The sequence below is a fragment of the Girardinichthys multiradiatus genome, chromosome 4 (assembly GCF_021462225.1).
Source record: "Girardinichthys multiradiatus isolate DD_20200921_A chromosome 4, DD_fGirMul_XY1, whole genome shotgun sequence".
In the NCBI taxonomy this organism is placed as follows: domain Eukaryota; kingdom Metazoa; phylum Chordata; class Actinopteri; order Cyprinodontiformes; family Goodeidae; genus Girardinichthys; species Girardinichthys multiradiatus.
The window spans coordinates 25442946-25468098 of record NC_061797.1 but is presented as its reverse complement, the minus strand read 5'-3'; the positions used below and the strand labels follow the sequence as shown (position 1 = coordinate 25468098).

The 25153-nt window shown below is 38.0% G+C and overlaps 1 protein-coding gene across 1 annotated transcript in view; it reads right to left on the bottom strand.

Moving 5' to 3' along the window:
- Window positions 1–3916: 3916 nt before the first annotated feature.
- The window catches only part of plekha7b (pleckstrin homology domain containing, family A member 7b), a 91159-nt gene continuing 69922 nt past the window's right edge, over window positions 3917–25153 (bottom strand). Inside the window, exons 17-29 of the mRNA XM_047363421.1 lie at window positions 20711–20860; window positions 19880–19981; window positions 19517–19628; window positions 19158–19351; window positions 18268–18459; window positions 18029–18146; window positions 17792–17883; window positions 16330–16551; window positions 13577–13801; window positions 12324–12457; window positions 10714–10862; window positions 6443–6609; window positions 3917–4206 (exon numbers count right to left, since the gene is read on the bottom strand). Of these exons, the coding sequence (XP_047219377.1) occupies window positions 6458–6609; window positions 10714–10862; window positions 12324–12457; window positions 13577–13801; window positions 16330–16551; window positions 17792–17883; window positions 18029–18146; window positions 18268–18459; window positions 19158–19351; window positions 19517–19628; window positions 19880–19981; window positions 20711–20860 (1842 nt within the window). The 3' untranslated portion in view covers window positions 3917–4206; window positions 6443–6457. The remainder of the gene's footprint in view (window positions 4207–6442; window positions 6610–10713; window positions 10863–12323; window positions 12458–13576; window positions 13802–16329; window positions 16552–17791; window positions 17884–18028; window positions 18147–18267; window positions 18460–19157; window positions 19352–19516; window positions 19629–19879; window positions 19982–20710; window positions 20861–25153) is intronic.

Genomic DNA, 25153 nt, shown 5'->3' with positions numbered 1-25153 from the left:
TGTCCTGCCTTGTTTGTCGCAGATCCATTTGTTTCATTCCACCTGCCTCAGCTGAATGGCATGTTCTCAAACTGTGGTTGGACTGCCTTTGGTGGTACTAGTATCTATTATTCGCAAAGTAATTACAAAACAGATTTACTGTGTTGTAGATATAAAACATAAAGCCAAAAAGATATCAAAAGAAAACTACAGTAGCAAACATTTCGAGAACTTTCAACTGAAGTGGATGACAGTAAACCAGGAACAAGCACTAGTAGCTACTTATACTGTGTTCCAAACTCTGAACGTGGATCTGGGAAGGACGTCAAACTCAGTTTAACAGTGTTCTGGGTCCAGGATAGAAAGGCAGTGAAATTTAGAAATGTTAGCTTCTGTGAAAAACTGGAACACATAATGAAACCCCATCCTTCAATCAGTCATGTTGTATGATTTCTTTCTTCATTTGAATCTTCTACTGCTTTACCACTGTTGCAAAATGTCATAGTATTTACTGAGCTGGTACATGTTACAAAAAGGTTAAGAAACACTGGGAGGTTCTCTTGTCATTCCCATTGGATTAGTGAAGAAATGAGCCTCTGTATCGCATCATATATATTTTACCACAGGGAAAGTCATTGGTTACTAACTAAATGAAGTTAATATTCTGATCAAGTTAAAAAGTTGAGTATAAATTACAAACATTCCTAAGTTAAATTATTTTTCATTTATCTATTGCGGGACAGGATATTCTGTAAAACAAACAAACAAACAAAAAAAAATTCTTTATACGGTATCCACATCTAACAAATGAACTCAAACTGAAGGTTATGTTTTTCTTAAATTTTAGTTTAAGATTATGTTACTGCTATTAAAGATTTTTGGGGCCTGCCATAGCAATGCATAGGAGGCACCTATTACTATTCACTTCTAAACTGGACTCTTTATTATTATTCTTCCGTCCAAATTAATGCGGCCCGAACCGTAGCGCGCATATATATCATATATATATATCATATATATATCATGATATATATATCAAAACGTCCGGCTCGGTCCCGGGAGGTGTGCTATTGCTTTTATTGGCGTTTCGAGTTACCATGGCGACGTAATTAACTAAAACCCCCCCCAAAATTCCCATAGGAATGAATGGAGTCAGGGGCGGAAGGAATCCTCAAAATTCACTGTTTTTGAGGCTCTGCTGTATCGCCATACTTTCACCTAGAAACACAGTTTGACTTTCAGTTTGTAGAAAAATCCGCCGGCTCTTCAGAAATGAAAACGGTTTGTTGATAACTCCTACGGTTTCTCTAAAATTAGACTCCAAGCGACACAAAGTTTGCGAGAAAATCACACTCTAACAGTGCAGATGGCAGTTACTTGAGTGTAGAAAGAGGGGATTTTTTCAGGAAAAATTATTTTTAACTGGCACTCACGGCCACAAATTTCACTCTAAAGTCACCATTTTTGGTCAGTTTGTAGGGCCGGGCCTCTGCTTTCACACAATAACTTCAAAATTGTTCTAGGTCTCACAGTTTTTTGTCAAAACCCCCTCGATCGCCAAGAGTCAGTAGATTTCTGTAGGCCTTCTCCCATGTATTTTCAATGACAGTTTGACCAGTAATCCATGAGTGACACCATTTATTTCCATCCTCCTATTTTATACTGTGAATGACATAGAGCTTTGAAAATCTCCATGATTGGGAACGAGGGATAGCTGTCGCCCACAGTTTAAAACAATGTTCAAATACCATGTACGGTTTCCCAGATATTAGACTTTGTTCGGGAGCATGTTCAAGCATTTTTGTCTTTTTTTCCATTTTCCTACTCTTTTCACCCAGTGTTGTGTCTTTATTATTATATTTTCACAAATAAAGGATGGATATTAATGTTCCCCTGTCCGTTCTGATAAAAACGGTCCAAGAATGACATCGATCGCCCCTACGGTTTCCGAGTTATGGCCAGTAGTTCGGGAGTATGCGCCTCCATGTTATAACGCCTAGACCAGGGGAGACACAGAGTGAGGTGCTGCGTGAGTGAGAAACAGCAGGTGTCAAGATACACTGACGCTCTTTGCTGATTGGCTGATTCATTCCTCACTGTTCTATTTATAGCTCTGTGTATCTCCTACTGTATATGTCTGGATGTGATTCTGTCTTTCTTTCTGCCTCTCTGTGTCTCACACTGGGACACACACCCACACACACATACATGGATTACTATCTATTTCAGGACTTCCATTGATTTTCAGTCATTTCTATGGCTTAAACCTGACCCAACCCCTGACCCTTTGACCATCTTCATAGGAGGCAACTACATGGCAGCCATTTTGTGTGGGATACTTAAACAGCATGTACTGCTGTTCCAACACCCAGACAACAGTGATTAACCCAAAGGGCAATTTCTTTCATCACCCTTCCATGGTTGCTAATGATTTTTAAAAGCTGATAATAGCATACTCAATGATTTCAGAAGAGCACTAAAACTTTCAAAATAAAAGCCTCAACCTTCCATAATTATTATTGATTTTTTAAAGCTGATAACAGTATACACAATGATTTTGGAACAGCAAGCAGCTTCTATATAACTAGTGGAAGTAACCCATACCTGAAAGGACAACTATACTGGACTTTCAAAATAAGACAGAAAATGCTCTACAAAATAAAGCCTTTACACTTTAAACAATAGATCATTTCAGGACTGGGCTTCACACTAATGTTGGAGCTCACCCAGTGTTGGCCTTTTAAAATAAGGCTTACTGAAAATTTCAAAATAAAAGCCTCAGTCTTCCAGAGTTGCTAGTAATATTTTAAGCTGATAATAGCATAGACAATGAAATAAAAAAAAAATAGCAAGCTCCGGTCCGAGAAGCACGCACCAAGAGGCAGGCCCCGTCTAAATTTCTTCTGAAATTTTCTAGTTTTATTTAAGATTCTTTCAGTTTTAGGGATATCAGCAAACACTGAGGGATCCATATGTGCTTTAGGTATATTTGTTAGCTGAAAATGTATACACATAAATAGCATGGGTACTAACAAACACAAATTAGTAAACAAAAGTTTTTTACAATATTTAGCTTCATTAGTACCAGTCCTAGAGTCATGGCCAGTTTGTCCTAAGCTTAAGAAAACAACTCGTTCTAGAAATTCACTCCCTGGTCACCACTAGATCTGTACTGTGAGGTGCACGATGGTACAGTTGGCACTGTTGCCTTACAGCAAAACAGTCCTGGGTTTTAATCCCAGCCTGGGCTCTTTACGCATGAAGTTTGCATGTTCTCCCCATGCATGCATGGGTTCTTTCCTGGTATTCCGGCTTGCCCTGTGATGGACTGTCGACCTGTCCAGAGTCTACCCCTGCAGTCCTATAAGAATAAGCAGGTATAGACTATAGATGGATGGAGGTCTGTAATGTGAAACAAATTAAGATGTTTTTAAATTGTCCAAATCACAGCAAAATACGATAGTGTTGGTGATTAAAAAAAACAAAACACAAGATTTGTCACTTGTCACAATTATAAAGTGTTTTGCCACTTTTACCACTGACCAGATCATCAAGCTATCTCCCCTCACTGTAAATGTATCTTATCCAACTAAATCTGAAGCAACTGTCAAAAATGAAATAAATATAATGAATCAGATGCTGTGTTAAGATCTTTAATATTCACATCTTAATAAATCTCACTCGCTCAACCGTCCCACAAAACATATGTTGAAAGATTTCATCCTGATGTAAGAAGACTGGCAGTGCTACAGGTGTACATAACACAGAAGATTTCAATAAGAATATTAATGACAGAAAAATACTAATTTTATGATGCATTTAACATGTTTTCTGTTAAACATTCTCTGGCTGATCAAAAAAAGGTTATAATCAATGACCAGATAGAAAGCAATATAGCAATGAAAGGATGAAGCAATGTACAATTGAAAAAGTGCAATAAATTGTAGAAAATACTTTTTATTATTTATGAGTTTAACATATTATACACTTTCATAGTTAATAAGCACATCAGCTCTCATAGCTTCAGCCTGTCTCCAGAAAATGCTTTCAGCAGCAAGAAACACTTTAGAAGAGTGAGTCCTGAGTAAGCCTCAGGTTAAAACAGTTCTGCCATTTTTTTCTATTGCTGCATTTAAAGGTGTCCAAAGTAAAAGAACGTCCTCTCTTCTTGGAGAAGTCAGTTGTTTGTTTGTGAAGTAGCACCTCATTGTCCAGAAATTGCTTGAGCTGAGAAGTAACAAAAAAAACAAAGATAGTTAATATAGGGAAAAGGAATTAGGATTTAACATACTGTTTAAACACATTGCAATACTTGAGACTCAATGGTTTTACAGTTTTTAAGAGGGTTTTAAGCTTTGAGATGCTAACTTGTCTAAGCAAACAATTATCATCAGAAGTGCATCAAAAAGAGCTGACATGCAAAGCCAAATCATTAATAATTACTCTCTATAAATGACTAAAGAGTAGCTTGATAGAAAAAGCCCCACTTGTACTTGAGCTGGATGACATCTGCAGAAATTATGTGTGTTTTATACTTAAATAAATCCATCATACAGCAAACCCCACATGTTGGCTACCCCTGGTAAAGATAAGCTAAACAAAATGAAATTAACCAAATCTTTTACTGAAGTAGCATTATCTTACACTTGAAAAAAAATCTTCTGTGCGGTGGCAAGACACCCGTGATTCTCACAGTCCCGGTTTTTAAAACATTTTAATTCTCACTCGGACTATAGATACAGGAAAGTTTAGGAAAGTAGCCATTTTCTTGTAGCCAATTTACTGATTTATAAATAGCAGCACTGTGTTTGTTGAATGACATGTTCTTTTGTCTTTTGTCCCATTCTGAAGTATGGCTAAGAGACGTGCTTACCACCAAGAACAGAGGAAATTGCGTAGTAATATTTATGAAAAAAAAAAAAAAATAAGTGTACTACATAAAATAAATGCACTTAAACTAAAGACCAGATTTTTAAAAAAATCTCGAGGAACATTATGCTGCAGCAATAAACGTTAATTTATTTTAAGACAAATCTGAAAAATATCTAAAAAAGAGAAAAGATTTCTTTAAACACAAACACAAATGAGGATAGAAAAAAGAAACTGTCATGAGGACATTCAATGCATCACCACTGTCTCACTGTCTCAGTGTCTCACTGTCAACACAAACAGACAAACTGAGAGACTGTGTTGGTTGGGACTTTAAAAAAGGGACGAAAACATATAGCACAAACATCATGGGGATGTTTCCTCCACCCAGTCTTTTCCATAATATGAGTTGATTGCAACTATGTAACAGTGGAGCTCAAACATATTCGTACACCTGACAGATGTAGGTTTATGGTAATCTTTTAACCTACATGTTTCTTTTGACTTGAAGTAATATTGATGTTTTGGAGGGGTCCAGAGAATCTGTAGAAGGTGTTTAAGATTAGGGTGATGGCAAGGAGGCCTTCCAGCATCAAAGACTTTGAGCTCACCTCCAAAGATAATCCATGGAAATACCTCTTCTCTGTTGATTATTGAGAAGGGTATTAATCATTTTCAACATGCCATTTTTTAATAAAATGTAAATTAAGATCAAAAGTACTTTTATTTTGTTTAATTATCTTTTGAGAGATGCCCGTCTTATTGCCTTTCAGTAAAAAACAACTTCTTGGTTGAATGAAAATAATTTCTAAATCTGCCAGGGGTATGAATAATTTGGGGCTTTACTGTAAAATGTTACCTGATGCCCAGTATTCACAGGTATAATGTCTTCAACTAAATGCTAATTGAATCATTTTAATATGCATTAATTAATATTCTGATAATGGCGTGCATATTTCAATCAATCAAGAATGTAACTGAATATGTATCTATTAAAAAAAATGACCAATCACATTAATAAGTAAAGACCCCAGGCTGTAAGTAAATTGAAAAAAACTTTTAACAATATTTGTCTACTGCCTGAAAGATGGTTGTGTTTTTTCTACATTGAAAGTGATGAAACAAGCTGTCTTTGTGCATTTACAGTAACAACAGTGATAGATTTTTTTCTGACTTCTGGCTGCCATGCTACAGATGGGGAGCTAATTGGTGCTGAGGAATGCAGCTGTGCTGAAGGCTGAACTGTCAAGGTGCTAAATCAAAAGGTGTCTCTTTTGTTAATTACACACAATGCTACAAGCAGGCATGTTCTTCTGAGACCTTTCCTCCCATCAACCGCCCATAAATATTTTGGCAGCAATACAAAAAGAAAGAAAAGAACAATTTACACACAATTATCACAGTGGGACAGGCAGACTGCCTGCAGATGTTTGTTTTGATTATAATGGGAGCAGAGGCAGGGCTTCCCCAACCCCAACAAGATGTGTTTCCTCCAATCACAACACAGCAGCAAGCATAAAGCGTTTCAGTTTCAGACAAGCAGTAATTCCTCCAGAACGTTAAAGTGGCTTTAAACATGCAATTAGGGTCTTACTTTGTTTTTTTCACATTAGACAAAAGTGTAGTGAATCCCGTTGTTTAGAGGAGAGGGAGGTGCCACGGATACAGGAGGGAGAGGAGGAGGTGGAGGAGGAGGAGGAGGCGGCGGAGGAGGAGGAAGGGGCGGGGGAGGAGGGGTGGGCATGTTAACCTGTGGTGGAACTACAAGGAGAGGACAAAAGGAGAGGAGAGAGAAAACAACACTAGTTGTTAGTCAGCTGTGTTAGTCAATAGTCTGAGGGATGCATCTTAATGAAAAGCACAAAATGTTTTCTGAAAGTTGTTCATCTGTGTCAAATATATTCACACTTTCTATAAATGTTATCTAGCACATATATGCAGACATTAAAAGTGAGCACACCCTTGTTAAAACACCAGATTTTTGTGATGTAAAAAAAGAGATCAACAAATAATTTCATAACGTTTTCCACCTTTAATGCCTCATATGTCCTATATTGTTTACCTGCCAAACAAACTAGTCTGTTGGACAAAAACAAAACATAAAAAAAAAAAAAACTTGAATTTTCTGGTTGCATAAGTGTGCAAATCCATAAACTAACATTTTGCTGCAACACCTTTCAATTTAGGGCTGCACGATGATGCAGTATGTAGCACTGTTGCCTTGCAGCAAGAAGGTCCTGGGTTCGATTCCCGGCCGGGGGTCTTTCTGTATGGAGTTTGCATGTTCTCCCCGTGCATGCATGGGGTACTCCGGCTTCCTCTCACAGTCCGAAGACATGCCTGTTAGGTTAATTAGTAACTCTAAATTGCCCTTAGGTGTATGAATGAGTGTGTGTGGTTGTTTGTGTGTTGCCCTGCGATGGACTGGCGACCTGTCCAGGATGTACCCCGCCTCTCACCCATAGACTGCTGGAGAGAGGCACCAGCTTCCTCATGACCCACTATGGAATAAGCGGTAGAAAATGACTGACTGACTTTTGGATTTATTTTAAAACTTGTCTTTTGTGGTACACACCTGCCATCAACTGCAAGGAACCATATTTAACCTGGAATAAAGTTCCGCTTTCCTTGAAGGATTTTTTTGACCTTTGCTCGTTGGCATCCTTTGGGGGGGGGGCTATCTGCATTCTGCATTGATCATTGCGTGAGAGCTGGGTGCATCCTGGAGAGGTCACCGGTTCATCACAGGGTAACACAGAGACACATAGGACAGACAACCATGCATGCACACACTCATTCCTAAGGGTCATTTAGAGAGACCAATTAACATCCCCAGTTCTTTATCGAAAAAAAATTTGGAACAACATTGACATTACCAAAATTGGACCTTTCTCCACAATACATAAAATACAAGATGGAAAACAGTCAGGGAGGCTGCCAAGAGGCTGACAGTAACACTGAAGAAGAAATCTGTCAGAAAATCTGACGAGGGGGCTGTGGACGAAACAATGTTCGCACAGTCTAAGAGATTTTGTTAACTGTTGCAAGGCACAGAAGGTAAATGTTGCTAAGTCAACATTTGGGATACTGCTAGACTTCTACTAAAGAAGAGACTAATTGCTGAAACTGAACCGAAAGATGTTTCAACAAAGTTTAAGTTTAGGGTGTGCACACGTATGTAACAACCTTATGTAGCCTTTTTCATTTTTTATATTTTCCACCTTACAACTTTGTTTTTTCCAGTTGAATTGAGCAGGACAAATACCACATCAAGGTTAAAAAGTTTTTAAATGACTTATCATAGTCTCATGATTTTACACAAATAAAATCTAGTAATTTCCAGGAGTGTGTATATTTCTTATATCCATTGTAAATAACACAGGTGGAGAAGAAATGTAGAATAGATTTATCATGGATGTGTCTCATTTTATTGTTTTCTACGTTTTTGCCCAACAGTTATTTATGTTCATTAATAAATAGCTTTTAACTCACAACCTGAAATTATAGATTCTAATACAATCGACATTATAATGCAAGTGCAATGTTTTAATTAAAATAAGAATGTCTGGGATTCAGGATTGTGGCAGTTATGTTGACTGCTGTATAATATACTTAGAAATTGTGTTTGAGAAACCTTTTATGAAAATCAGTTTGTGTAATAAAATCTCAGTTAAAAAAAGATGGAAATTGATCAATAGCTCTTTGTGTTTTGTGGTTGTGATTGTTTTTTGAGTTTTTATAACTTGTGATTTTTCACACATGTTTCTCTCTTTTGTGTTAAAAGTCCTTATGACATGTTCTATTTTTTGTGTTGCTTTAGATTCTTATTTTAGTGTTTATGTTTAATCTTTAATTTAGTGGATCCTTTTATGTCTTGTTTCAGTGCCTGTGTAATAATTTCTGTGTTAATAAGTAATTTTCCCTCAGATACTCAGTTCAGATTCTCTCTCAGATGCACTGCATTCTGTTGATTGGTCTCACCTGGTTTTTATGTCACTGATCACCTTCATCAGAATTTTGAGCCAGTCTGTTTCTTTCACCCCTTGTTGGATCCTCTGTTGAATACCCATTGTTCATGGTTCTGTCATGACTTTCTCTACAGTTTATCAATTTTGGTAAGTTTTGGATTACCTATTTATTAAATACCTTTTTATGCTACTCTGCCTCACTGCTGTAGGGTCCTTCAACGAATCATGGCAGAAATTCTCTGTTTTATCTGGTTTTTGGCTCATTCTAAAACCTTTTACTTGCTGTCATTCACCGAGTTTTCCATTAGTGACCCAAATTATTTGTAAATGTAAAAAGATCTTTAAGTGTACAGTTTGAACAGTTTACAAATGCATCGGAAATCTCTAAGAGGCACATTAACATGTGCTTGAACATACCTCATGTGCTTCAGCGTGTGCAGATACTAGTACTACTATATCAGTACTAAGATATTATGTGATGTACTATTGAGACTAGTAATTTTCAACAATTTTCTTCCCTAATACAATGATCCAGATTAATAAGCCTAACAAAAGGAAAATATTTTAAATCCCTATACTAAGGTATGTTCACTGGACTTTATTTTATACCTGATAGCTCAAGTGAAATTTAAGAATTTACACATTTTAAAAGGTTATCCTATATATACATGATATTTCTTGCTATCTATCGTAACTTTATTTAGTACTACTTCAATGTGGTACCAGGCAGGAGCAGCTCTCCTAATTTCATGTACCGTGTACAATAAAAATAAAGCTTTCATTTCAGTTTTTTCAGATTAAAGTTAGTGAGGTATTTAAAGTTATTTTATAACAAATTTTAATTAGCATTGCAATTGTTTTTAGCTTTATTTATATTAAGCATTAAAATGTTACAACCAGTACTAGCTTAACACTCAAAGGCTGTTTAAGTATTAACAGCTTTAGCAATCCAAACTACCTTTGTCATATCTCCTGTATATAATTGCAGTGATGAATGTTGCTGCTTTTATGGCAGCAATACTGAAATCTGCCATGCATGCTGCTGTTAAAAAGACTCTTCTTCAAATTCATGAGCTTGAAAGTGCACCAACAGACCTCACTTTAACACCAAAGGCAGAGAAAGTCATTGATTCAGTCGCCGTTGACAAGATGCCACTGGTTATATTCTCTGGCATTTCTCTATGCTGGAAATAATGTTATAATTGTTGACTTTGCTTCACTGTGCATATTAAGCTTCCACACACGCTGACAGCTTGAGTGTTACCTCGTGTGACAGATATATGCGTGCGCTTTTGTGTCTGTGTGCGTGCGCGCCCGTGCCGGCAAGGCAGACAGACTGACAATCTGCTGCAGCGAGAGTGAAAATTAACTCGCCTGTCTGCTGCAGAGTATGAAAGAGAAGAGATGTGAGCGTGGCGTCTTTTATGCAGGTTCAGAGCTACTTTCAAAGCGGCGGCAGTGGCATGCAGATGGAGAGCAGAGTTTGACTAGGCCCATTGATCAGCACACAAAATGGCCTCATCAAGCGATTCCTCCCCTGTCTAAGAGATCCTACACAGATTGCAATTAGAGACTATCTTCACATGTAATAAGAAATAATATTCACTTATTAGGAAATAAACAGCCTTATTGCTTGACTTTGCACCTTACGCCCCTCTCATCAATCCAGCTTTCTTGAAAGACTGCTTTCCTCTCTTGATTCCTTCTACATCCCAAAGACGCCAGATTGATGCCATGAGAAATTTTGCTCAAACTGTCAGCATTGCTATGCTTAATCTGTCTGAAATTCACGCTAATTATTTCAGTAAAATTCTTTACAGCACAGAGATGTGCAACCAACACCTACTCAATGACTCCAGGGGCCTGATAATAATCTAGATTCATACAAGTGACCAACCTGTCACGAGTTTGCTCTTGAGCGAAGCCTCTGAGGCGAGAGCGTATGACATGGTGATGATCCTTTCCTGCTCCTGCAGAGCAGAGTCAAGCGCCACCAGACCCGCCTCAGGCTTCTCCACAGACACTGCTGGGGCTATGTTTTGCACGCTGTCCAAGAAAAGACAAACACAATAACGGGGAGGTTGGAAATGCTTAAAGGCAAATGAAGAACAAAACTTAAATTCAAATGTTTTATTAGAATATAGGTGGAATTTTGCTCAGGTTCTCCACTTAAATTGAGAGTTTTTTTTACAAACAATGCTCTTCATCCTTTTATAGAACTTTTTTCCTAATTTTTCTGTCTTTTGGACAGTGAGGGATGTTAAGTAGAATTGGTGTTATCAATTTCAGAGGCCTTTGAGTTACCAGATCTCTACCAAACCCAACACTTGCTGAAGGTTTGGGACTGATATGATTTTCAACACCACAATCAAATACAATATGAAACAAGTCTGTCTGGTTTTGTGCTTATAAGTCTACATAACCTGATAGTATTTTTATTACTCTACTATTTTCGACCATTTGTCAGAGAAATCGAATCATACCACAAAAAGTTTTTTGTCACTCATGTTACCTCTTTTAAAATCATACTAACGAGGGAAACTACCAAACAGACCCTGGTCAAACGTTTGCATAACCTGGTTCTTATTACCCTGTATGGCCCCCTTTAAAGTTCCTGTCAGCTTGAGGTCTTTGTGGTAATTGTCAATGAGGTACCTTTTTTAGCAGATGGTAAACAATACGGACCAGCTGATTAATTATTTTCCAGTTGCTGGGGAAAGCTTCATCGTCCAAAACGTAATAAAACTATTCATTTACACAGAAAAACTGAGGTTATATATAGAAACCACAAGTGTTTACCAAAGGACCAAATATGAAACGGTTTTAAACAAGAAATAATTTTATCTCACTATGTTCTTCAGACTTTATGGCTTTTTACATACTCTTTGTCTCAAGATAAAATGAAAAAAAGTCTTATTAAATAAGTGAAACACATTGCATTGATTGATTACACACAGACTGATGTTTTCAGGCCTTTATTTCTGCTAATTATGATGATCTTCTCCCTACAGCTAATGAAAAAATGGCATTTAACATAAAAATATTGCATCAGACTAATAGAAAAATGAAAAGTATGTTGAATACCTGTTTAAAGGTTAATATTCTCTAAAGGTACTTTTAGTCTGACAAGCGAGCCTCATCAGAACGCATATTCTATATAATTAAATATGACTGTATTTTCTTTCTGACTTCTAATTGTGTGAAATTATCCAGAGCCGGATATTTGTATGCAATCGGATTACTTTACTAAATTGAGTCAAAAGTGTAATGGGAAAATTGTCCCTCTGAAAATCCAAGATGAGAACAGTGAAAACAACATGGGGTCAAGAGCCAAAGACACATAAGAATTAAGTAATTGCTTTATGCTAAGCTTTAATTTGTCACCTCTTAAAACAAGATGTTTGGAATACTGTAACACTTTCCTAAAACTCTAGAAACACAGCATTATCATCAACTAAATTTAAATTGGAGTTTCATTATAATCCAGCTAGAAACCAGTTTGGGTACCTTGACTTTGCCAAAATGCTTTTTATGCGCTCCACCTTCCGATGACGTTCTTCCACTTCTTGTGGACTAAGTGGATCCTCGGGCTCTGAATCCACATAGCGCTCTGGGATCGTCACTTTCTGAGGCTTGGACAGCTAAAAGATAAAGGCCGAGATAGAGATCGTCATAGGTCCACAGAATGTGACACAAATTTGTAAGAAATACAAATTTGGGAAGTGCTTTGCAGATATAATGTAGGCAATGCAATTTAAAAGATCATACAGTTATTTCTTTATATTATAAAAAGTTAAATTCTGTTGAACTTCCTTATCTGAAATAATAAATGTTGTAGTACTGCTCACTCTGATGTAAATCGAATGCATCAAATAAAAATTAAGACATTACTTAAACTATCTCCATCCTACCAATAACTCAAAGGTCTCTTGCTCATTTACCATCAGAATACAGATTTACTGTTTTTTGCTTTTTTTGTCACGCCTCCTTGTTTCAGATCAGCAAACAAATTTAAATTTTAGACAACTATGAGCCGAATAAATACAAAATGCAATTTGCAAATTAGGATTTAATTTATCAAGAAACAAAATGTCCAAAGCAACCTGACCTAATGGGGAAATGTCATTATCCCCTAAGCCTGATAACTGGTTGTGCCACCGTTTGCCAAAACAGTCTATAACATCACTTTGGAGGACTTTTGGCCTGATCTTCTTTGCAGAATGAATTGTTTTAATTCAGCCATATTATAAGGCTATTTAAGGTCATGCCACAGCATCCCTATCAGATTTCAGTCTGATAACCAGAAGTTGATTCGTGATTTAACATGGGGGTGGGGGTCATTTTGGTTCGGGCCAGGTTGGTTTGGATGACGGATTTTGCCCGTAATAAATAAAATCATAATTTGAAAAGTCCTCTACTCTATCATTCTGATATCAAAAAAGAAAGTGGAGAAAGAGAATGTGAATTAAACAAGTAATATTGCTATGCCACTATTTAACAATAATATAACAATATTAATTTGATGCCACCTTTGTTTAACCACAGGTTCAAACTGACTGTGACTACAGCTTTAGTCAAAGATTATTTTTTTTAAATTCAACACTGAATTTATTATTTAAATCCCTATTGAAACTGAAGGTCCTAAGATGATTTGGGTCACACACCTTTTGACATTTTTTATCTTAACAGTATATAAGTTCTAAAAAATAAAGTCCCTGTCTATTGCTTTTATTTTCTTAGACCAGAAAAAGTCATGTTACCTCTTTGTTTAGGTCCAGGTCATACTCCAGCGGCTCCAGGTCAACCTCATGCGTGGGGGGGGTTGTGGCCGTGGAGTGAAAGGTCAGCCATTCATCAGAGTATGAGCGGGATTTCTCTTTGTGCTCAGGGGGTCTTTCCTCCCCCTGGACACTCCTAACCTGAGCTTCCTCCCCCTGAACGGCCCTCTCGAGTAACTGCAGGTCAAACTCCTGCTCTCTCTTCCACTGGACAGGAAAGACAGAGAATGTGAAACAAATAATGGGGTGCTGTCTTCAGGTCGCACTGACTAAGAGTGAAAATGACTCGTTTCGCTCAGCTTCACAGGATCAGACAACAACGTCTGCACAGCAAACCAGTCCTTACTTGATCTCAAAAGCTGATAAGATTTTAAATTTTCTTTCTTTCTGCAGATGTGCTCAGAAATAAACAAACACAAGACTCATGCATAGATGAGTATGCATGCATTTATGGAAGTGAAAGCTCTCAAAACACACTGCATTATGAGACTCTATGGCAGTGGTCGGAGGAACAGCAAAATGCTACAGAAATAAACAGGAAATAAGACTAACAAAAGCTTTAATAAACGAGACAATATTGTGTGTTCGTGGCAAGAATTTCACTGCTTAAAAGAAAACATGGCAATTTAAATTATTTAGAAAATATTGTTTATTTTTAGCAACATTCACATTTGAAAGAGTAAATCGTTCTTCCAATTCCCGAATAAAGACACGAGGAAAACAGTTAGGCTACGTTTAGATATCAAACTGATATGACTGACATCAGTGCGGATTCCATGAAATGCTTTTATTTATAAGTGAGATATAGGACAAGACTACGTCTCAAATCATAATAACTCCACATGTCTCTATGTTTATTTAAAAACAAAAAAGAAAGCTATGATGAAGTTGAGATGAGTCTAAACGTGTATTGTGCAGTATTTGTTAATATTCTGGTCAGTAGGAAAGTGGTTATTTCCTTTCTCTTTCCACACACACAGACACAGACACACACACACACACACACACACATGTTTTACTATCTTTATGAGGACTTTTCGGTTACTTCCAATGACTTCCATTCATTTTCCTTGATTTTTAGTGCCTAACCCTGACCCTAACACTAACCCTAACCCTAACAATAACTCAATTCATACCATAGTCATAAACCTAACCCCTGTCCCAAGAAGGGAATTTGAAAAAGTGAGGACCAGGAAAATGTCCTCACTTTGTCAAAATGTCCTCACTTTGCGATAAAAATACGAAAATTGGTTCTCACTCAGCAACAAGTACAAGAACACACACACACACACACACACACACATAACACCAATAGAGTGCTTGGACACAGTAGCAGTTAATGAAAGAAAAGCAAGCTCTAATACCTAAATGAGAAGAGCAATGGCTAAAGAACTGGCGATATTCAGTACAAAACACTGTAATGGACTGAAAGCACAAAGCATGTTAGTGACACTCAGGATTAAATCTAAGTGATGAAATTAGTGAGGTACACAAAGAAGAGATGGGTAAAGTGATGACTGGAGGACACTAAATGTTTTCTATAATTAGTGTTATCTGTTTCAAATAATTAAATTAATCATATTTAATAGGTTTTAAAAATTATCTAGGCACAGTATAAAGCATAACCATTTAGTACTTAGAGATAGGCATCCATAGTGAGCAAAAGTACTAATACCCCTTTATATTTGTTCTCTTATATCTGCCACATTACAATCTCATATCTTCATGTATTTAATTGAGATTTTCTGTAATAGAGTGCATATTTTGAAGTGGAAGGAAAATGCATAATGGACTTCGATTTATTTACAATTAAGAATTTTATAAATGTCAGTGTGCAAATGTATTTAGCCCCCTTTACTTTGATGCTCCTAATGCAAATCTGTCCAACCAATTGGCTTCTGAAATTAGCTAATCAGTAAAATTTGATCTGAACATAAAAACGGCTGTTGAGTGTATTCATTAGAGGTTTGTTAGACCAAACTTGTCAAATATAAAGTTGTGGAAGTGTTTAAAGCAGGGTTAGGTTAAAAAACCGCACACCAGATATTAAATATCTAATGGAGCAATTTATATTTAAAGTCAGCCTTTCAGATGCACCTGTAGGGACGTACCCCAAGAGCAAAAGGTAGTTCTGCACCATACTGACCAGGGGTGACTGAATACAAACGCACACCACACTTTTCAGCTATTTATTTTTCTTTAAAAAGTTTGAAAACAATGCATTCTTTCTCTTCCACTAAGACGTTATGGAGAAATTTGTGTACAAAAGTGCAAAGGGTACAATTACTTTTGCAAGGAACCATACGTCTCTGTAAAAACCTTATATATTTTAACATTTAACAAAAGCAGAACGTTCATGTTATCTAACTGTTTTCAATGTGAGAGACCTACAGTATAATCTTAGTGTTGGCTTTCTAACATGCTGATATTTTTAAGTCTGTAGAAAACAGAGTTACAGCAACATTACTGACTGTTGCTTTTTTGTCTGCTGTCCAAGTCACATGTCTGGGGTGAAAAAACAATCAGTGACTGAAAACGACATGCATTAAACAGACACCTACAGAGTTAAACAATGAACAGACATAATGCACTAACTCATTGGTTTAACATTCAACTTATAATGTCAGAATAAAGGAACACCATCTGAGTGAAGGCATGCATTACTGTAGATACCCACTCTCGGTTTGGTTGGCGTCATGCATGGAAGTGTGAGTGGTACTGTTCTAGTAACATACTGATCCAAAGTCTGCCGAGAGCGGGCGCGAGGAAGAAGAAGCACGCAACGTTGGAGATGCGTGGCGGTCTCCGTGACTCAGGGTGCGTTTGCGCTGGCGGACGAGGGCCTTCTGGTGCCTCTTCATCCTCTCCAGCTGCTCATCGGCGCTCATCTTCCCCCTCTGCTGCTGCTGCACCTTGTCCCCCGTGTACAGACGCTCCAAGGCACTTTTAGGTCTCTCCTGAGATGAGTAGGAGGAAATGAAGTTAAGAGGTAGAATGAAAGATGCAGCAGACAGCAAAAATAGTAAACAAAAATAAAATTGCATACCCAAAGTGAAGGTGAAAGCAAATATAATTCTCAAGTTTGGAAAAAAGAGAAACTGAGGTAACTTAAGATCAGATAGATATTAAGGAGCCATTTTATTTTTAGTAACTGTCCTGGTCCTGACTGTTTTTTGACGGTTAATTGGTCTCTCTAAATTGCCCTTAAGTGAGTGTGTCGTGCATGGTTGTCTGTCCTGTTCGTCTCTGCCTGTCCCCATGATGGACTGGCAAACTATTAAGGTTAAACCCCGCCTTTTGGCCAATGAATGCAGGAGATAGGCACCTCCTTTAAATTAAAAATAACTGGAGTTTTAACAAGGTGCTCAAACTACTTTAATTGGCTGTCTAGCTCTGTAAACCTACCTCTAGGACCAAAATAAATTCTTTTTACTGACCTAGAAAAGAGTTGGTGCCAAGATAGGATCGGTTCTTTGGTGCAATAGTGCTTGGTTTAAATAGAAGTAAAGTTGTACTAAGTTAGCACTGGCCCCAATTGGGTTAGAAGCGAGTCCAAAACAAATTTCCTCTTAAACTCATTCATCTTCTATACCGCTCATTCCATAGTGAGTAACGGGGGAGCTGGTGCCTATCTCCAGCAGTCTACGGCCGAGAGGCAGGGTACACCCTGGACAGGTTGCCATTCCATCACAGGGCAACACAGACATACAGGACAAACAACCATGCACACACTCATTCATACCTAAGGGCAATTTTATAGAGACCAATTAACCTAACAGTCATGTTTTTGGATTGTGGGAGGAATCTGGAGTACCCGGTGAGAACCCACACATGCACGGGGAGAACAAACTCCATGCAGAAAGGCCCCCGGCCAGGAGTTGAACCCAGGACCTTCTTGCTGCAAGGCAACAGTGCGAGCAACTGCGCCTCACTACAGCCCAACAAAATGAATTGTATTATCTCATATTTTCACATAAAATATTTTATCAATGATATGTTACTATCCATGAGCAAGAGAAACAGACCTTCACTGCAATAAGAAAACCAGACAGTAATGAAAATTTCAAGATGTAATCACGCTTTTGTAAGACTTATTCTACCATATTTCATTTAGGTTTCATCAGTTAAAGTGCACAACAAGCAATCTAATAATATGGAGAAAACTGTTTTTTTTTGTTTTTTCTTTCCAAATCTCACCGTCACACCAGCTGCTGAAGTTGATCTTCGAATAGTCACATATGAGGAGATGCTCGAAGACTGGTTCACCCTCAGCGAGGAGCTAGCTGCTCCTGAAGGGAAGCCAACAAATAAGGAAACACTGTTCTCAACTTGACATTCAAAATAAAAGTGTAAATTCAATAAAACAAGTAAAAATTCTGAGACGACACACAAGTTGGAGCATAATCTGTTAGCTTTGCTCTTTTATTAATCTACCTCTACTTGGTAATGTCTGGTAACCTCCATCATGCCCAGATGCTACAACATTGCTGTGGCTGGAGCCGTCTCCGGCTCCTATGAGCTCTGGATCACTCAGGAAAGGCCGCAGTTCCACCTGAAAGACACATAAATGAGAAAAACGCAAAAAGTTTGCATTTGTAAATGCCAGAACGCAACAAGTTTGCATTTGTAAATGCCAGGAGCGCAAACGTAAAAAAAAAAAAAAACATTTCTACCTTACTGTCCCCGTTTGTGAACTGGCCGATCTCTCGATCTCTTTTGCGTTCGTCAGACTGTCGCTTGAGGCCACGCACAGAGGTGTGTCTGATGACTGTCGTCTCCCGGGGCAACGGCGGCACAGCGGGAGGATGCTCCTCTGGACTGTAGAGCTGAGGTAGAGGAGGTCTGGGAGGCACATCTTCTTCACTCTACACACATAGGCAAGTTGAGCTACTTAGCATAGCTTGAAATTAAAAAATACATAATCTATGTTACCATGTAATTATGTTTTTGTTTGTTTACTAGCTGACTGATTTTGAACTCACCATGGCCCATTTAAAAAATGGAACTGTCCTGTAAATGTACACTTTGTTAACAAAAACCCCCCAAAAATAAGAAAACAGGATTTAATTTCAAACATTGGCATCTAAAAAATATAACTGATGACATTTATAACACCGTGTCCAGGGTATACCCTGCCTCTCGCCCATAGACTGCTGGAGATAGGCACCAGCTCCCCCGCGACCCACTATGGAATAAGCGGTAGAAAATAACTGACTGACTGACTGACATTTATAACAGTCTCAGGCATGAAAAATCACCTTTTTGTGCTATTTTTTGTTTATTTATTTGATAAAAGAGACTTAATTCGCTAAAACTGGTATTTAATGGGTGGGAAATCCAAAAAGGCATGAATTTGCTAAGTATGAGGAGGATTCAAATTAAAGGACGGGCTCTGTTAAGTTATTATCACTACTAATTCCCTTACTTATCATATCACTGTTTGCTGGTTGACATGTAAATAAATCATGGAGGGGTGAAGGGTCACTGTAACCTTGTCACGTAGGCGTCACAATGTGGGTGTGGGAAGGGGCGTATATATATACATAAAAAGTTGTTCACTCACCCATTTGAAGCCACTGAAGATGGTTGTAGAGTGGTGTAATGGCTGTTGGCTGGAACTGGAGGTAAGGGTGGGGTCATGGCTGAGGTGGGGGTTGTGCTGCTGCTGCTGCTGGGACGATCTCATCTCTGCAGCGGTCTGGCTCCCAGACACAGAAGGCACTGATGATACTGGCACTGACGGCACAAATTTTCTCTCTGGGGAGTGCGATGTACATAAAAATGTAACAAGATGATGCACGGACACTGCTTTTATTTTGTAAAAAAAGAAAAACCATTCAATGCTTTAGTAAAGAGTAGGATTCAGATACTCGATTTTCAGATAGTGCTACTAGTATTTGGATCTCTCATTTGGAACCTCACCTGGGTTTGTAACAGAAGCAATTGTGACTTTGTAATTAGCTTTATTGGTGCTTAGTCCTGCAATAACATCCTCGATCCTCCATAGTTCTTTTCTGAGCTGAACTTTCTCCTGCTGCTCAAAGAGAAACACAGAACCACTCTAACATTACCATACAGAACACATAGACTGTCTTTGACACATACTGTAACTCCTTAGATACAAAGTGCTTCTTTTATCCAAATCAGATGAAACTGATTGATGATCTTTGATCAAATACCAACCAAATCCCTTTTTAGTCTTGAATGTGAATCTGAAATCTGTAATTTGTAGCTCCTTCTGATTAAAGCATGTGTAAAAGTGAAAGACTGTTCAGAGAGACAGACCTGAGAAAGATCATTGCGGCTCATCTGTCCCTGCAGGGCTGATTTCAGCCAGTCCACATCTCTCTCCAGTCGGTTATACTCGTTCCATGCGTTCTCCATCTCCTATAAAGAGCAAAACAGTATAAGACAAGAAAAAAACAACTTTGAGATTCTAAACGTTTGTTCTAAACCCGTGTTTATTTAATTAATTTCAAGAAATATGCAGCCATCCATTACAAATAAGCATTTATGGTATAATTAAAAGTTTGCAGGTTTCTTGGATTATAATCGAGCTTTCATAAGCTTTTTCAATTAAAAAATATGCTTTTCTTTTATAAATGTATGAACATAATTACAATATGCACCGATTACACTCTAATTCAGCTACCCTAAATGCAAATGTCTGACAAATAGTAGAGGACAGACTTGTTAGCTTCCTGTAATCTTGAGGTTATCATGTAACTGCAGATTTGAAACTACACATTTTCCATTCAAACACTAAATATTTTGACTATCAAAGAACATTTTGACCCATTTGGCTGAGAAATACACTAATGAGTTTTTTCACACCCTCTAGTTTGTTCCCCAATCACTCATTTTGATAGTTACAGTCAACCTGAAACATTGTGCCAGTTGCTGAAACATAAAAGGGAACTAAAAACGGAAGTGAACTTTTTGTTCCCAACCAATTAAAGAAACACAGTGCCCAAAGTAGCATAGAAATCAAAGAGCACCCTGCAAAGTTAATATTTTTGTAAGAAGAATATGTTGTGCAAGTTATATTTAAAAGCTTAAATGAGCTGCAGTTATTATTTTAACTGTAATGTTATTAGTGAGAAGTTTGGGTCTTACTGTGGACACTTGAGATATTTCAGCCCTGATGTGGACCACATCTTCTTGCAACAATTTCTGCTGATAGGCAATTTTCTCAGCGTGAGCCAGCTGATCTCGATACTTCTCCATCTGCTGGTGGGAAACATCCAGCACAGATTCCAACTTGTCCTAAAAAACACAAAACACACCCTTGTAGAGCAGGATGTTTCTGTGTGCCTACTAGCTGTGGTGGCGGTGATAAATGCAGCAGCCATTCATATTTACTGACAACCCTAGTAAAGATGTGTAAAAAACCTTAAATTCATCTCTTATTGCATAACATAATTTAGCAAAATTAAACCTATAATTTGAGCACTTTTTTTGCAGTGGGAGAAATCCCACATTTAGTAACTGCTTGTACTAAATAACTCCCACCACAGTTATTGGCACCCCTAGTAAAAATGTATAGGAATAAATTCATCTTTTATTACAATGTATAATCTGACAAAGAAAAAAAAATCCAACCTGTAATTTGAATAAATGTTTCTGTAAGACAAAAAAAACAAAGATTAACAAATTACCTTTAATTTTACTAACTTTATTTTTACTAACTCCTGGCACCCTTAGTAACCAAAAAAGTATAGCTGTAGTATAATTTTACATTATTATTTTTCTGTACTTTCACTTTGAGCGTCTAGGAACTTTAAGCTAGTAATCCATACTTTTCTGGGCTACACATCTGTTGTCACCATGTGGCCACTCTTCAAAATGGGAAAAACAAAAGAACACAGAATTCAAGTATAGTGACAAATAAGTAAAGTATTTTCACCCTTACAGGTTTCTTCTGCTTTTGCTTTTTTGTCACAATAACATGTTTGATACCATCAAACAAATTTTAATATCAGACCAAAGAAATGCAGCTTTTAGACAATGTTTTTATTTCTTAATGGAAAAAGGATATCCAAACCAACTTGGCCCTATGAGAAAAAGATACTCCCCCAAACCAATTAACTGGTTGTGCCATCAAGTATTTGTGAGATCTGGCAATGAGTTTTTATGTTTGCGGATGTTTTCGAGCATGATTGGCTTGTTCAAGACAGCATCTCAATCAAATTAATTCGACTGGACCACCCCAAAACTTGTATTTTGTTTGCTTTTTTGAGTCATTCAGACATGAACTTGTTAGTTTGCTATTTTAGATGTTGTTCTGAGTTTTTTATCATCTCCTGAATGAGCTGTCAAACCAACTTTGTCTAGCTGGCCTCTCCGTTGACAGTTTACCACTGTTCCACATTTTCAGCGTTTCTGGATACTTAAGACTTATAGATTCCATTAAGTTTGTTTCTAATCTGTTCTTGAATTCCTTTAAAACATTTTTTTTGGGTAGCTGCTAACGGCCACTTGAACCACCTTGTTAGTACCACTGCCATCTAAAATTGCGATAAATATGGAGGTTTCTGTTTTCAAAGCTGCCCTCAGGCAATTATTTTCCAAAATTTTATAACATAGATTTTCTATATAAAAACTATAAAGTGGTAAAATACTGGCTTGTTACATCCTCCACCTCATGATGGGTTAGGTTCATGACATAGAAGCCATTTGTGAGAACATGCTACCTCCTATATCACAACTTCGTTATGAATGTTTGAGGTTTGAAAAGTTCACAGACAATTTCCCTACCGAGAGGAAAAATATAAAATCCTCTCCTTAGTCAAAAAACTCCCAGATTGGTGCCTGTAATAGTGAATTAACACTTTATGACCTACCATAGAACAAGTCGCCAGAGCGTATCTTTACATATTTACATGCTGTAGAGTCATTTTTAGGAGCATTTCAATTTCCTAGACATCAATACAACCATTACCTTCCAAACTTTTATAATTTGTTTATTATAAGTCCATATTAACTAAATAAATTGCTAAAAAAGTGCAATTAACAACCAAAAAAAAGAAAATTGTCTTTTTAACACATATTTTTCTAAATACAGAAATATCATAGCTGTATCCCTTAAAGTTCGGTCTCCCTGTCTCCACCCGAAAGAAAGGGGGCCACCTCCTGGGTCCGGGGACTAGTTGCTCCTCTGGGATATCGGTACCTGGACATGGGAGTATAGAGTATGTATGGGAAGTAAGAACGAGTGTACAACATCCATTGTTGTGTGTCTTTACGTTGGGTGTGTGGGTGTGAGGGTTTTTAGGTGTAGGCATGAGGGTGGGAATGCGTGATTGTGACTGTGTGCGACGGTTTTTGTGTCAGTTTGGGTCTTGGGCTGCTCCCTCCCCTGGATCAGTTTAGGCTCCCCATCAAATGTGGGGCCTATTTCGTCCCCGCCACACTCCCTGTCAGTGGCTGGTGTTTCTGCCCACTGGTGTATTGGGGGTTCTCGATGTCCGGGTCTGGGTGCTTTGGTGTGTGCTGGCTCACTTCTGGTGGCTGCTTGTCAGGGCCTGGGCCCCATGGCTTTGTCGGGCCTCTGCTTGGGGGATGATGTGCCCTGGGGTTTCAGGTCTCTGTGTCCATGGCTGGATCTGTTCGGCTGCTGGTGGGGCTTGTGGGCTCGTCACTGCAGCTCCCTGAGGCTTCTGCACTGTGGCTGCTGGGTGGTTCTTCTGTGGCTCTCCTCTGCTCTTCTCTGGGGGCATTGCGGTAGTCCCGGCGGTGGTCCTCCTGGGGTTCCTGCGCTCTAGGGGGACTTTGGATGTCTCTGGCTCAGATCTCCTCCATGTCTGTCTCGGGTCCAATGAGGCAGGTCTGTGGCTTGTCACACTCGCTTTTGAATATTTTTTTAGAGAAACCTTAAAAACACAAGCTCGCTCACACTTACACCCACAGGTGTTTGGATTTGGATTCAAGTGTTAACAGATACACAGATGTTCTATATTGTGCCACAGTTACCACCAAATACATTTTGCATTCATTAGTACCGTGCACCTTTTGGTAACATTACTGTTGTTATATGTTTCTGCAGGTGTAGAAGCAGTCTTCTAGTATCTTGTATTTTCTTCATCCTTCTTTCTCTCCTTTATTCTTCTCTCCTCATGCTTTTTCCTTTTTGCCCAACCTCTCACTCTGTCTTGCTTTTCCTTTTTTTTTTTCCTTTTTGTTTCCGTCTCCATGTCCATTGAAATCTAAACGATCCCAGATCAGCTTCCAATAAAGTTTTTTTTTAATATACAGTACTGTGCAAACATTTTAGGTAGGTGTGAAAAAATGCTGTAAACAAAGAATGCTTTCAAAAATGGAAGTGTTAATCATTTATTTTCATCAATCAATAAAATACAGTGAATGAACAAAAGAGAAATCTAAATCAAATCAATTTTTGTTGTGACCACCCTTCAAAACAGCATCCATTCTTCTAGGTACACTTGCACACAGTTTTTGAAGGAACTCGGCTGGTATGTTGTTCCAAACATCTTGGAGAACTAACCACATATCTTCTGGATGTAGGCTTTCTCACATCTTTCTGTCTCTTCACTCGATGATGTCGAGATCAGGGCTCTATGGGGACCATAACATCACTTCCAATAAGTTTTGTTCTTCTTTACGCTGAACATAGTTCTTAATGACTTTGGATATATGTTTGGGTTCACTCACTTAGCATTTTGTACATTGATAAAAATAAACAATCATCATTTATATTTCTGAAAACATTCTTTGTTTACAGCATTTTTTCACACCTGCCTAAAACTTTTGCAAAGCACTGTATATATATCAAGTGGAGCATTATAGCTTTAGCTGTAATGCTCCACTTGTGAGAGTAAATCTGTTAGGCTACTTCTTGGCACTCAGAAAACAATTCTGAGTGCTACTCTGCTGAACTGGACACATTAAAAAAAAAGAATAAATATCATAGCTGTATCCCTCAAAAAATGTAATGAAAAAACGTTGCCCAAAACCCTTTCAAACCACAGACAATTTATTTGGTGTGTTCATAACTTCATTTTTTTAATACACAAATTTTTAACAGAGACAAAAAGGAAAATAAAATGTACATTGTGAGCAATTTGAGAAAAGATAATATGAAAATCAAAATAAACTATTTACAGAAGTGTTGTCAAATCTCTAAGTGTGCTAGATTCCTATGAGCACACATATGTACAGGGGTTGGACAATGAAACTGAAACACCTGGTTTTAGACCACAATAATTTATTAGTATGGTGTAGGGCCTCCTTTTGCGGCCAATACAGCGTCAATTCGTCTTGGGAATGACATATACAAGTCCTGCACAGTGGTCAGAGGGATTTTAAGCCATTCTTCTTGCAGGATAGTGGCCAGGTCACTACGTGATACTGGTGGAGGAAAACGTTTCCTGACTCGCTCCTCCAAAACACCCCAAAGTGGCTCAATAATATTTAGATCTGGTGACTGTGCAGGCCATGGGAGATGTTCAACTTCACTTTCATGTTCATCAAACCAATCTTTCACCAGTCTTGCTGTGTGTATTGGTGCATTGTCATCCTGATACACGGCACCGCCTTCAG